Consider the following 14,380-nt stretch of genomic DNA (forward strand, 5'->3'; position numbering starts at 1 on the left):
CTGCCACTAGGGTCATAGAAGGTCTGCCCCTATAAAAGGGGGTTGTGAAGACAGACCCAGTGGGACACCCTCTTCATCTGGACCAGCATCATGCCACACCACCTATCTACCCAGAGGCCCTGCCAGCAACCTTGCTGGAGAAGACCCCAACTGGCCATCGAGGATCACTCACAGCCCAGGATAGGTAGCTATCACCCACCTTCCTTCCCCAAGCAAAGGGCCTGGATCTGTTGCTACACACCTTGACTTCAATCCCTCCACCAACCCTTTTTCTCACCTGCTACCATTGTGTGTGTGTGTGTGTGTGTGTGTGTGTGTGTGTGTGTGTGTGTGTGTGTGTGTGTGTGTGTGTGTTAGATCATGTATGTACTGTCCAAGGTCATATTTTTTTCCTCTCTCTGTCTAAAGTATAACTATGCTTGTAAACTTACAGAGTTTGAGAAATCCTTTGAAACAGATAAGTGGGCAATTCCCCTTCCTGTATGGAATCCTCCCTGTAATCACAGTATAGCCCTAAATAAAAAAAAGCTGGCTCTGTCAGTTCTGATTCAACCACAACGTGAAGTTTGATTTCTTCCACAATTTGGTGCCTTGACTCAGATAGAGATGCCCGGAGTGATCAGTTGGGACACAGAGATCTCTCCCTAGCACCAAACCAAGGTAAGAGACCTTTTGAAATCTCTACTGGGGCTTTTCAGTGAGAGGCTGTCTCTGTCTTCCTGATTCACTGCTTGAGGCCACAGGGGACAGCCAAATAAACACCATTAGGAGAACAATAGATAGTACAGCCGAGTTTACAAAGCAAATCTCTGCCTAACAAATTAACAGGAGAACAAGGACTAAGGAGAAAGGCACGCTGATCAGAAACAGGACCAAGAGAAACATGTAATGGTTGGGAAACAGGGTGAGGAACTATTTGATTTGGAATTCCTACAGCGTTTACAACAGCAGAGGAGAGGGGAGTTGTGGAAAATTCTTCAACTCAAAGAGTAGGGCGACTTGCACCAGTATCTACTAAACATTTTGTAGAGATGCCATTTATCATGCAGGAAACAAAGGGATCATCTTGATTAAGTGGGAGAAGCGGGGCTGTGATGATGTTACTATTCCTCAGGCTGGCCTAACAGGAGGCTCCCTGATTCAAGACAGAGAATTGAGTGAGAGGAGGTGGTGGAGGGTCAAACATCATCCCCGGCTGGCCAGGCCGGTGAGGACGTTGAGCTTTCCAGTGTCCTGGTTGGCCACAATAATGACAACTGTCATTATTTTGTGACTGAAATCCTCCTCGTCCCATCCCATGACCACATCCCCTGCCTCTGAACTGTCCTTGATGGAAGCCTTGGTTTCTGCCCCGCCTAAAGTCTGTAACTGTAGTGACATTAGCTTAGTTTCCGTGGATTCCTTTTGCTTTTCCTGGCAGGTTGTACAATGATTTGCAATGGTGACTAGTTCTGCAGGTGGCTTAGTTTGCCAACCTACAGCAATTGTGCACAACTGTTCCTGGACTTTAGAAAGAAGTCCATGTACAAAAGCGGAAGCAATTACTTCTGGGGCAGTTTTAGCTGCATTTTCAATACCAGAATGTCTTTCAACTACTAGTTTTAAGCAGTCCATGTAGTCTGCTGGGGTTTCTCCTTTATTTTGTTTACAGTTATGTATTTTGGCCCAGTCAGTTTTTTTGTGGCAAATCTTAAGCACAGCCTTAAGGAGGCGTTTTTGGGCACCTGCTAAGGGATTTCCAATTCTGGGGTCTTGAAGAAGCCAAGTAGCCTGTGCGATGAGGCGGTTGCGGACCTCAGAGAGCAGAACACTTCTCATTAATTGGTTCAAATCTGCCCAGGTTGGATCATAACAATGGATTACAGTTTCCAATTCATCTCTAAATTTCTGGGGTTCCTCCCTGATGTTGGGAAATTGTTTAACAAGGTTTAGGAGATCTCCTGGGATCCAGGGGACATGGACTGTGATTGTAGTTTCCCCCATTTGTACCTTGCCCTGGAAGTTAATGTAAAGGCATAAGCTGAGCCTTTTTAGATTTTAAAGAAGGGGCTGGACCATACTGGGTACCAGACCTTAAACAAAAGGAGGGGGTTGAGATTTCAGGAGACAGACGCCCTGCCTCCAGTGGACGTGGGCATGCCCTGGGGGCAGGTGACGGTTGTTGAGTGATAGTGTCCTGGTGAGGTGGGCTAATCCTGCTGGAAGAGTCTATTTAGTTGCTCTGGATTACTTCAGCTTCAGATTGTGCTTAGGACTGATATGGGGGTGGCACATTAAGAAAATCTATTATATCTTCTGCAGATTCATTCAGTTATTTGTGGATAAAGTTGTTTTGGTGGTGATGATACTGTTGATGGGGGTTGACCCCCTTGTGGTGCACTTTTCTGTTTTAATTCCTTTATCTGAGATTTCAGTTTCTCTTAGGAATCCTTAAGACGCAGAACTTGAGATTCTTGATGTCTTTTGAAAGCTTCTTCATACCAATCAAAAAATGTGTCCCACTGAGTCTGTGGTATATTACTACCTCTTAACTCAAGGTCTCTGAGGAGATGAACAATTTTACTTAAATCAAATGTTTCCTCCAGGGGAAACTGCCAGCTAAAATCATCTCTGGTATACCAATTCCATTTGTCTAGAAACCTACAACTTTTATGGCCATAGTGTGTGTACATGTACAATGCTGGAGTCCCTTTTGGCGGAGCCGGTATGTCTTTAAACTCTCTGCTCCCCATATCTTTAAACTCAATTCACACAGGTCTTTCATACAGGAATGGCTTATTCAAAATGTCTGGTCAGGTTGTGAGATTTGCTAGCAGCACAGAGATGCTGTGGCTAATGTCCAAAGATAAGACTCCACTGCAATAACGGCACACAATGCAGTTCACTCATGGCTAGACACTGCTCATTTATGAGGGTAGAGAAAGGGTAAACCTGTCCACTGGGTCACGAGGTTCCAGTTGGGCCCCCTTGCATTCAAAACTGCCCTTCCAGACAGCCTTGAACCCAACCTTAGTCTCAGACCTGGTCAGTGGCTCATACTTCTCAATTCATACTCTCAATTCACACAAGGGAATTTCTGCGTTGAGGCACAAGATTCAAGAGCATCTCTAGTCTCAGCCTTGGTCAACACTTATTGTGGAAAACACTCACACTCTAAGAGTTTCCACCTTGCACCCTTGCTTTCAAAGAGCACACAGAACAACTCTGTTGTCGTCAGGGCAGCTGCGCAAGGTTTCCACTCCTGGCCTCAGAGAGACCTCCTAATTCTTTACAGAACTTAACTCAATTCACATGGGGAAATACTTTCATTGACAACAGCAACACAGAGTCTTTCACCTTAACTCTTTCTACTCACAGTTACTACTTACACAGTGGGTCTGACAGTTCTGGGAGAAAAAAAAAGTTTGGATAGTGTGAGCCTCAAGAAATGGCTGTACTTGCCGCCTTAGCTAGCTCACCTCCTGAACCTGAGTTCCCTAATCTTTCTGTTGCAAGAAGAAATCATAAAACCTGTCCCTCCGTTTCTCTGGTCCTAGCACGCTAATGAAGTAGGACAAATCCATACTCCCCAGCCTGTAAAAATTAGATTAAACCCAGCTAAGCCTTTACCCAAAGTTGCTCTATACCCTTTACGTCCAGAAGCCGAAGAAGGGATACGCCCTGTTGTAACTGCCCTTTTAAAGCAAGGTGTCATTATCCTGACAAAGAGCCCTTGTAATACGCCTATTCTTCCTGTAAAAAAAAAAAAAAATCTGGAAAGAATACTTATCGCTTTGTACAAGACCTCCAATGTGGTAAATTCTGCAGTTTTACCTACGTTTCCTGTTGTACCAAATCCAATTACTACCTTGTCCTGTATTCCTCCTAATGCTTGTTATTTTACTGCTGTTGACTTGTGTTCTGCATTTTTCCCTATTCCTATACATCCCGAAAGCCAGTTTCTCTTTGCATTTACCTATCAAGGATTTCAGTATACCTGGACGCGATTGCCCCAGGGTTATACTGAATCCCCTTCTCTTTTTTTTCTCCTCAAATTCTGAAGAAAGATCTAGATGACATAATATTTAAAGAAAATTCTGTGCTTGTGCAATATGTTGATGATTTGCTCTTGGCATCTACCTCCCTTGAAGCCTGTAAAACTAGTTCTTTAAACTCTCCTCACCTCTCTTGCCCTAAAAGGCCATAAAGCAACTAAAGAAAAGTTGCAGCTTTGTCTCTCTCATGTCCACTGTTTAGGTCATGATATTTCTGCTGGAGAACAACTGCTTTCCTCCTCCAGCATAAAAGCTATTCTTAAAATCCCTAAACCAACTACCGTGTCCCAAATGCATACCTTCCTAGGCACAGCTGGCTACCACCGCCAGTGGATACTTGGCTATGTCTCTATAGTCAAGCCGTTCCAAAATCTGACTCTTGTTAATACCCTGAGCCTTTACCCTGGACTTCAGAGATCGAAGCCGATTTTGCCTCTATTAACAAGCTCTGTCGCAAGCTCCTGCCTTAGGCCTTCCCAATTATACTAAACCTTTTATTTTCTTTTGTCATGAAAAGGATGGATTTGCACTTGCAGTACTCACTCAGACACATGGAGACAAGCACCATCCCATTGCTTATTATAGCTCTGCTCTTGACCCTGTTGCAGCTGGACTTCCTCCATGTCTCCGTGCAGTAGCTGCAGCTGCAACTGTTGAACTTTCCTCTACCCTTGTATTAGGTTCTCCCCTTACTGTTGCTGTCCCACATGCTATAGCAGCCCTTTTGCTAAAAAAAAACCCAACACCTTTCAAATGCTACATTAACCAAGTATGAAATCTTGCTTCTCTCTGCTGGAAATGTCACCCTAACTAGGTGCCCTGTTTTAAACCCTGCTTCTCTGTTACCTACCCCTTCAGATGGTGAACCCCATGATTGCATCTTTGTTACTGCTCACCTATCAATGCCCCACACTGATCTAAAGAACAACCCCTTGCAAAACCCAGATCTAGTATTCTATGTTGACGGATCATGTCAAAGAAACTCAAAAGGTTCCCTTGTTGCAGGATATGCAGTATGTTCCCAATACGATGTTATAGAAAGCCATCACTTACCTAATGTGTATTCAGCTCAAGTTGCTGAGCTTGTGGCCCTCACCAGGGCTTGCACCCTAGCCTGTGGTGCCTCTGTTAATATTTATACTGATTCTTGTTATATGCTTTTGTTATTGTACATGATTATGGTCAACTTTGGAAACAAAGAGGCTTCCTCACTTCAGGAGGTGCCAAGATTAGTAATGTCCATATGTAAATGCCTTGTTGAATGCTTTACAATTACCTTCTGCTGTTGCTATTATTAAATGTCAAGCTCACCAGAAACCTTATGATGTTACACATGGGAATGCTCTGGCAGATTCCGCTGCCAAAGCTGTGGCTATTTCCACTCCTCAGGCTAGGCTTGTGTTTTTGTCTATTCCAACTGACCAGTCTCCATTGGCAAGTCTTCACGACGTTGCTCTTGTCCCAGATCAGGCTCCAGAACCAGAGAAACATACACAGAGACTGGCTGGGTGTTTGTTACACCCTGACTATTTGTGGCACTCCCCGGACGGCCTCCTGGTTGCCCCAATGGTCCTTCTTCCTCATCTTGCTTGTATACACCACAGCATGGAACATGTGAGCAAAGGGGGAATGATAGAAGCTGTTAAGCTCGATTGGTTTGCTCCAACTTTTCCATCTGTGGCTCAACAGTACTGCCACACCTGTCCTATTTGCCAAGCCTATAATGTGGAAAAGCCTGTAAAAACAAAGGCGGCAGCACACATCCCCCACCTTGGGGACCATTTGTAAATTTACAACTAGATTTTATTCAAGTACAGAAATGTTGTTCTTATAAATATGTTCTTGTTATTGTATGCATGTTTTCTGGATGGGTAGAAGCCTACCCATGTGCAAAAGCTGACACCATCACTGTAAGCAAAAAGTTGCTCAGAGCCTTTATTCCAAGGTTTGGTATTCCTTTATCCCTAAACTCTGATAGAAGAACTCATTTTACTGGACAGATAATGAAAGAAGTCTGCAAAGTCCTGCAGATCCAACAGAACTTTCATTGCCCATACCATCCACAGGCCTTGGGCCAAGTGGAACGCCAAAATGGCATTCTGAAAAAAACTGGCCAAAATTTGTGCTGAGACGTACCTAAAATGGCCAGCTGCACTTCCCATAGCCCTTATGAGTAGGAGATCTACTGCCAACCAAAGGACTGGGCTTAGCCCACATGAAATTCCAATGGGAAGACCCATGAGGCTCCCTGCCTTGCTACCTGTTGCCTCCCACTTTTGCAATATACATTCACTTGATGATACCATTCTGGGCTATCGTAAGGTACTAATGAAGTGTGTTACGGCTTTTCACTCACAGGTACAGGCAGCTCTCCCCAAACAACTAGATAAGCCGTGCCATTCTATCCTGCCTGGTGACTGGGTCCATATAAAAGTCCATCAACAAAAGTCAATCGCTGGAAAGGCCCATTCCAGGTACTCCTGACCACCAACACTGCAATGAAGTGTCAAGGACTCCAGACAAGGATTCACGCTTCACACAGTAAGAAAACATCAGCCCTGTTAGACCCAGAGTCTCCTCCATATCAATCTTGTAATCAGCCTCCACAGACTGGGATTGAGCTTAGCGCCTGCCAGCAGAAGAGCTCAAGACCAGTAGTGAGCCAAGCGCCTACTGGCAAAGAAGATTTGCCACTACAGAGCAAAGAGGATGTACCCCAACGACACCACTATGCCCTTTGGGACAGGAAAAAGTCCTCTACCTAGTTCCTGGTTCCCGAGGTGGAGTTGGTTGGTCATGATCTGGGTAGTTCTCCGTATTTCTTTTTGGATCATCTTATATGAACTTGAATCATCAAGTATGAGAAGCTCTGTAAACCAAACTACACTTCCGCACCAACAAAGATGATCATTTCATGAAAATGTATTCTTGTCTTTAGTTAATCAAACTGGGATAGATTTAAATGTCTCTCGTTGTTGGATATGCAGTCATGTCCCTAACTATTCTACCAGAGGGATACCCATGATACCAGTACCCTTGAATGCAACTCAGATGTTAGCCCCTTACTATTCAAATTATCATGGGAACGAAACCTGGCAGAATGCAAGCTGCAACTGGTATATGTACAATTAGTACATGCCACCCCTGGAAAGTTTTGTTGGACCTGTAAGGGATCTCATGTTGCAGTAGGAGTCAGTAAATGCAAAGCAGAATTTAATACCCAGGGTGCATGGATCAACGGTTCCTGGGACACCGGTATTCCTTCTGCTATGTCATTAATCAAAGAATTTTCAGGTTATTATTAAAAAATGATGAACTGTAATACAGGTGGATTTACTGCATTAGCTGGTCACTATTTTGTGTGTGGAGATAAGGCCTATAAAAATCTTCCCTCCAGTTGGAAAGGAACGTGCTATGTCTCCGCAGCATATCCTGCCTTTACTATTAGATCTCACTTACCTAAATAAAGAATTCGCAATGTTCGCAAAATTACAGAAAATCAAAGGTTTTAGGGTATAATGTTCCCCAGCTATGGCACAGGCTTAGCTATGTCCAAGATAAAGAAAGTTGCAGCATTTTCTGGAAAAGATTGCTAATGCTACTGCTGATAATTTTGATCAAATAAATACAGAAATGAAGGAAATAAGGCAAATGACATTGCAAAACTGACTTGTGTTAGATTATATACTAGCCAGCAAAGGAGGAGTCTGTGTTTTAATAGATAAAGCATGTTGTACTTATATTCCCGATAATTCAGAAGAAATCCAGGATTTAGGTAAACATATTCGAAAAGCAGCATCTAAATTGCATGAGTCAGATAGTTGGAATTTGAGTTCTTGGTTTAGCTCTATTTTCAGTTCCTTAGGCTCTACCATCATTCATAGTTTGTTAATATTGTTTGTTGTTTTTATTGAAGTATGCCTAGTGTTTATGACAATACAATGTTGCTCAAGTTGTGCTGCCAAGCAAACGCGGAATAGTCCATCAACCAGAAACAAAGTATGTAATTTGTATGTTGAAATAGCAGAAAGTAAAGAGAAAGAAAAACTAGAAGTTGAAAGGCTAATGGCTATAAATATCTAACTTGATAGAAAAAAAAAAAAAGGAGGGAATGTGGTAATAAATTTAACCTGGCTCCTAACTTGACTAAGAAAACAGACAGAGACCAGAGGTGCTTATTTCAGTTAAATGTTCTGAAATAAGGAATTCTGCATGCCTTGTTTTGTCTTGATATATTACCCTGTGTATGGATGTTAAGTTTTTCTCTCTGAGAAACCAGAAACTGATAACTATTTCTATAAGCACAATGTTTCACAGTTCTTTAAGTAAACTGCCTGTATGTCTGTGTGCATTAGATCAGCAATTTACTATCCAAGGTCGTATCTTTTTCTCTCTCTGTCTTAAGTATAAATATGCTTGTAAACTTACAGAGTTGTCAGTTCTGATTCAACCACAATGCAAAGTTTGATTTCTTCCACACTACAAAACGTTGCTTCTATGTAGACTTCTCTGCTAGCACTAGGTTGGCTATTCTTGTGCTCCTTGTACAGACACAGCAGTAAAAGTGAATTAGAGCAGAGGTTCCCAAACCTTTTCTCATTGCGTACCCCGCTTCCAGATTTACTAGTTTCCTGCATACCCCTACCAGCATACATTTTATAATTATAATGGAAATAAAAGCTGCTGTTACACAGTCTCTCCTGTGTACTCCCAGGGGTATGCATACCACAGTTTGGGAACTCCTGGATTAGAGGATGCAACACACCAAGTCCTCCCTATGGACCCAAGCCAGGTTTTTCCCTGCACTGAAAAGGTGGCTTCATTAACACCTTTGTCATTTCAGACCCTTGCTACCACACCCTTTGGGAACATTTCAGGAGACTCTTGATGTCATTAGCTACCCTTCCACAGACAACAGTTGTGCGCTAGTAAAGCAGAATATTTCAAACAAAAGTTTCTTCAGGCCAAAGAAAATAGTTGTGCTGGGCTAGGTAGAGTGTTTACTTTGTGAGAGATTTTTTTTTTCCTTTACAAAGCATTACAGTGTAGAGAATAGTAATTTAGTGGAATAACTCAGACTCGCTAGTTCCTTCAGCTACATGGGAAGGCAGTCTAAACCACTGAAGGTTTTCCACTAGCTAAGAGCAAAAGGTCTACAAAGCTTCATCTGTGATAAAAGCACAAAACTCCCCCTAGTGTCTCCTAAAACAATAAAAGTTATTAAATGATCAAACTCCTTACATCAATGCGCTGCGTCGTATACAAAGGATTCCCCACAATGGTGTCATATCTTCCCGTCTGGTGTATGACATGATGTAAGGACTCCATCTGCAATAAGACACCATATGGAATGAGATTAACAAGGGAAGTCATTTAGTCCAAAAGAAAGCTGCATAGCCATCACACAGGTATTATAAAATGTAAGTTTGAGAAGTGTCTTTGGGGTAGGGGTTTTAGTACTGCTGTTTTAGTTTGGCTTTAAAATCATTTGTTGCAAATCAAAGCAGCCCAGCAAGAGTTCTAACATGTCAGGAAATGAAACCAGAAGTTATCCATCTTTATTATTGATACGCTTCCATATTTTATGATAAACCACATAAAATCTATTGTTTACAATTTTAAAAAGTTGAAGGCACATGAATCTTTCCAGGAGGCAACTAAAAACATATTGGATTTTCTCATCTGAACTGTTACTGAAGTGGTATGCCAATCCTCTACATACCCACCTGTGACTGCACATTGGCTCCCACTGGGGAGCTCTGGTAAGAAGTCAGTGACTGCAAGTTTATAAATGAATCCCCAGAATTTGTCATCTTAAAAGAGCCAGAGGAAGCTGAAAAAGGAAAAGCAAGTTCAGCAAAGTGCACAAAAACCATCAGTTCATTCCAAAAGCAAAAAACTGAAGAGACACCGTTTTCACAACACTGATAAAGGGTAACACTAGACAAGGATGTGTCGTCAGGAAATGAATAAAGATTAAATACGAGATTCTTTACAAATAACTTTACCTCCATCTGCTGCATGTTACACTCATTCATTCGGTAAATATTTAATGGGATGCCATTATAAAGATATGACAGTTACTAAAACATGGCTTTCATGTCAATCTTCATTTAGATAGCCCTGAATGTTCACACATTTAGGATCAGATTTTCTAAAGTTTTGTGGCATCTAAAAGTTACAATGAGATTTTCAAAAGTACCCAGGCTGAGTTCAGTGTAAATCCATTTGGCATTATAATATGAATTTAGGCTTTCTGTTTATTTGCTTTACTTCAAACCATTGTTTAAAAGAAGTGATGAAAGATCCAGGGTAAACACAATTATACTCACACACAACTGAACTTTAGGGACACTACAATAGAGCCTCACTAATGTGCGCTAGTTTTTTTAAGCAAGCAAATTAAAGCCCAAGGCCAATTATTTAACTGCATATATAGCTTACGTTTTACTTTATATAATACATTTGCATCATCCTATTAAAAAGTCTTCTACTGCATGATTTATAAAGCAATAAATACATACTGCTTGATAAGTACTTCCTACCAAGACGTGGCTTTCCTACAGAATCCAATTTTTTGTTAAGGAGGGAGACTGTGATAGTGGAAAGATGTCCTAATTACATGGTGCAAACATTAAGATGGTAGGAGTTAATACAGTTAAACTGTACCATTAAAATGTCTAGATAACCAGTCAGCAGGATCTGATTACACACCAACTCCCATCTTTTACAGTGCTCTAATACTTCAATATAAAGAATAAGTGGACAATTTGCAAGAAGCTGGAGAAGGCCTGGGATTTGTACTGCGGTGGCTTCCCCAGCAGAAGGCAGGGACAATCTTCTTCAGAGAGAGCCTTTCCTCGCTGGAAGTGTCACTTACCAGAGTTTGGTGTTGATGGAGAGTTTGCCTGGCTGCCCTGTGCCACCACATTTGTTGCATCCACTGCTGTTTTTGCTGCATAAATATTAGCCTCCTCCTGAAACTTCCCCATGTTTTTTTTGTACCGGATTCTCTTGTTACCAAACCAGTTAGAAACCTAGAAAAGTTGCGTTGTCAGTAAGTATTTCATCACATGAACACCATCTCCTAGTAGTTATTGAGGCCACCAGCAGAGGATGCTCTTGAACTATGCTTGAGGATGCTGGTGACAGTGGGGGAAGGGAGAGCAAGTTGTATAACCTTAACACTGAAACTTACCTCCCCTCCCAAAAACAACAACAAAACCCCAACAATTTGTGATCCACAAAAGCACCTTTCTTTACAGCAGATGGCCATTCTGAGCTGGGAGGGTTCAATTATAGTAGTGGTTCTTGGTCACTTATCTAAAGAAGCCACACAAACTTTTCTTTAAATAAAAGAAAGAGCACATTTACAATGTGAGCAACTCCAGACAAAAAAACCCCCAAACAAACCTGTTCTTACCTGTGAGACTGTAATACCACCCTTCTTTGCTAGCTCTTCTTTGGCTTCTTCACTGGGGTAAGGATTACTCAGGTGAGAATAAAAATATTCATTCAGAACTTCTGTCGCTTGTTTGCTGAAGTTACGTCGTTTACGCCTATAAACACACTATAATTACTCTTACTGCTGGAGAGTTAGGGAATACAACACAGAGCATGTGTCATCTCTAAAATCTGCTCTGTCTGAGTAACTACACAAAAGCCAGACAAAATAGCAATTAAATTAGTGTTAATCTTTAAGTACACTTATGCAGCCATGCTGTGGTGCATTCTTAAAAGGTATTTATACTAGGTCAAAGTTAGGATGGCAGCACTTATAATTACTGGCATCAAGAAACAAAAACAACTTGTTTGGATCCATCAGTTGTTGTCATCAAGTTGTGCTTGCTGATTACCTTGCATCAAGAAATCGTGAACGCAGAATCATCACCGCTTCACATGTGCTCTGTTTCAGCTGCATCTGAATGGTGCTGAATTTGCCATGGATTATGTTCACCATGCGCTCTATTTCTTTTGGTGAAATTGGCCTTGTTCTACTCTGTTCCCTAAGCAGGTTCATAACGTGGGTGGTGAATTCACTACAAGCCTGAAAACAAATTTAATAAATACATTTAATTGACAAACAATAAAAAATCTCCTCAAATTAATTTTTCCAACAATAAATCTTTCCCAGAAGATTTTAGGAGTCTACACGTTTCAGTTTACTCTATTTGCTCTTAAACGTATTGTAACAAGTATGATCAGACATCAAACTGAAGATAAAAAAAAGTGTCAAGTCCTTTCATCTTATCCTTATTCTAAAACAGTGAGATGAAAGGTTTTTTACTTGAATTTGCCCTCCTTGCATTCATATGAAATGAAGATACTCCCTGTTCTGTGCTCACAACCAACAGCAAAGGAAAAATGGTTAATTTTTTTTTTAATTGAGATGATAAAAACTCTTCCATGCAGAAAGATCACCTGTTCATATTTCTCTAGCTCAGAGTGGTATATCTGTCGGATCTGTGACAGCTTGGCCCTGTAGTCAGAGTGTTCAATGCTATTGTCATTTGGACAGCCACCTGATGTTGCTGCTACAGCCATCGGTCCTCCTCTTCCTCTTTTCTCGGGCCCGGAGACACCCTCTGCCAGCAACATGTTATCTAGTCTCATTAGTTGAGCATCGGGGGGATCTTCCTCCTGAATACCGCGAATACTTAACACTAGATAAATATGAAGAGGAATCACAAGATTATTTCTGAAGCAGAATAAAAAGCCAACTTTCACTCTGATAATTAATTTAAAGTCCTTTTTACACAAGACTTATCAGAACCATGTTCTTTTTTTTTTGTGCCTGAAGACATAATGAAGCTGGAAGGCAACAAAATTAAGATTCATAGAATATCATGATTAAGAACAAATAACCATTCAAAAATAGGCTTCACACTTCTTCAGATAAATCCCTCTTATTTGTAGTATGTATTAAAACCTCTTGCTTCAATGCTTAGGCCAATTTCTATCATGTGATCAGGTAATACCACCTGTTGGTTTACTGCAAGAGCTCTTACACCACTGAGGTATCCAGCTCTGACTACTACAAAAAAAATTAAATAAAATCAGAATACTGACCAGAGGAATTACCATGTCTGACTCACAATGGCCCTTATTACCTAAAAAATTACACTAGTGTCAGTTCCACTGAAGTCAGTAAACAAGGACGAATTTGACCTACTCCATATTTGCATATCACAAATTTGGCAACACTACAGTTCTCTCTAGTAGTACCACTTCATAAGCAGTCCAAAAAGCCACACAGTTCTACATTTGTATCCAAACTGTAAAAGAACCAATCTGCAGGGAAGTTCATGAACTTACGTACACCTACCTGTAGTTTGTTCAACCATGTTAAAACTAAGCTTAGACTCAACAGGTAATTATGGACAGCCTCCATTATAAACTAGAACTTCCAGAATATAAAAGCACAATTTGTTAAAACTAGTCCTTTCTTAATCTAGTTTCTATTATTTATTTGCTAAGAACAACATTAAGTCTTTTACAGGGCTTTAGTGCTAAAGATCCTGCAAAATGAGTGAAAGCTTCAAAAGCTTTCCAAACTGGAAATCTTATATGATTAGTATACATTACACAGTACAAACACTTTTCTATTCTACACAGAATGAAGGATGTGATCTTTCACGGTACAGTGATCTACAGTCCCTAGCACATTGAGGCCTGGATTTAGGTTAACAACATTAAACTACATACATAAATAAATACTTAATATAAATAAAAAGTGACTACTAACTTTCTAGAAATCAGAGATGCAATCCTCAACACACACTGGATTAAAATAAAAAAGTTAGCTTCTAATTGAGTTCTGTCAAGTCATAAAATGTTGAAAATCAAATGAATGTTATTACACAGTTCTACAGCTAATAAGGATGATGATACAAGGTGACAATACAGTCTTACTGTAAACTGAGAACATAGATTCTTCTGCAAACCACTGCTCCCCATTTGCCAGGAAAAAAAAAAAAAGGGTAAAGCAAAGGCTGATTGTCTGTTCCTATGTCAGCATAATAGCAAAATAAATTGCTCCCCCACAATGAGGAAGCTCTTCAAAGAAACAGATAGATTAAACCAAATCAACCTCCCCAGGTGTTTAACTTCCTACAATGAAACAACTCTGGGGGCTGAGAAGGGAGGTGTCAGTCTTTAAACTACAAAAATCAGGAGGACAGTCTCCATTTGCTAACTACTCTTGGATAGAATTCACCCCAAGGTATTTTGATGGGAAAATATAAAACATAACGGACAGCAGCAGATATACTGCAGATCTCACTCCACTGTCAGGAAGGGCTTTGGTAGAACTTCTTTCAAATGTGGACTGTGCTGCACATCAGAGT

General features: G+C 40.9%; 1 protein-coding gene across 2 annotated transcripts in view; it reads right to left on the minus strand.

The window, feature by feature from the left end:
- Positions 1 to 14,380, minus strand: part of PBX4 (PBX homeobox 4) — a 61,943-nt gene that overhangs the window by 1,316 nt on the left and 46,247 nt on the right. For both annotated transcript variants that reach the window (XM_019556703.1, XM_019556702.1), the window contains exons 3-8: positions 12,456 to 12,697; positions 11,891 to 12,081; positions 11,458 to 11,593; positions 10,915 to 11,071; positions 9,761 to 9,867; positions 9,276 to 9,362 (exon numbers count right to left, since the gene is read on the minus strand). In XM_019556703.1, coding sequence (XP_019412248.1) covers positions 9,276 to 9,362; positions 9,761 to 9,867; positions 10,915 to 11,071; positions 11,458 to 11,593; positions 11,891 to 12,081; positions 12,456 to 12,697 — 920 coding nt within the window. The remainder of the gene's footprint in view (positions 1 to 9,275; positions 9,363 to 9,760; positions 9,868 to 10,914; positions 11,072 to 11,457; positions 11,594 to 11,890; positions 12,082 to 12,455; positions 12,698 to 14,380) is intronic.

The sequence above is a fragment of the Crocodylus porosus genome, unplaced genomic scaffold (assembly GCF_001723895.1).
Source record: "Crocodylus porosus isolate Cpor-Errol unplaced genomic scaffold, CroPor_comp1, whole genome shotgun sequence".
In the NCBI taxonomy this organism is placed as follows: Eukaryota; Metazoa; Chordata; order Crocodylia; family Crocodylidae; genus Crocodylus; species Crocodylus porosus.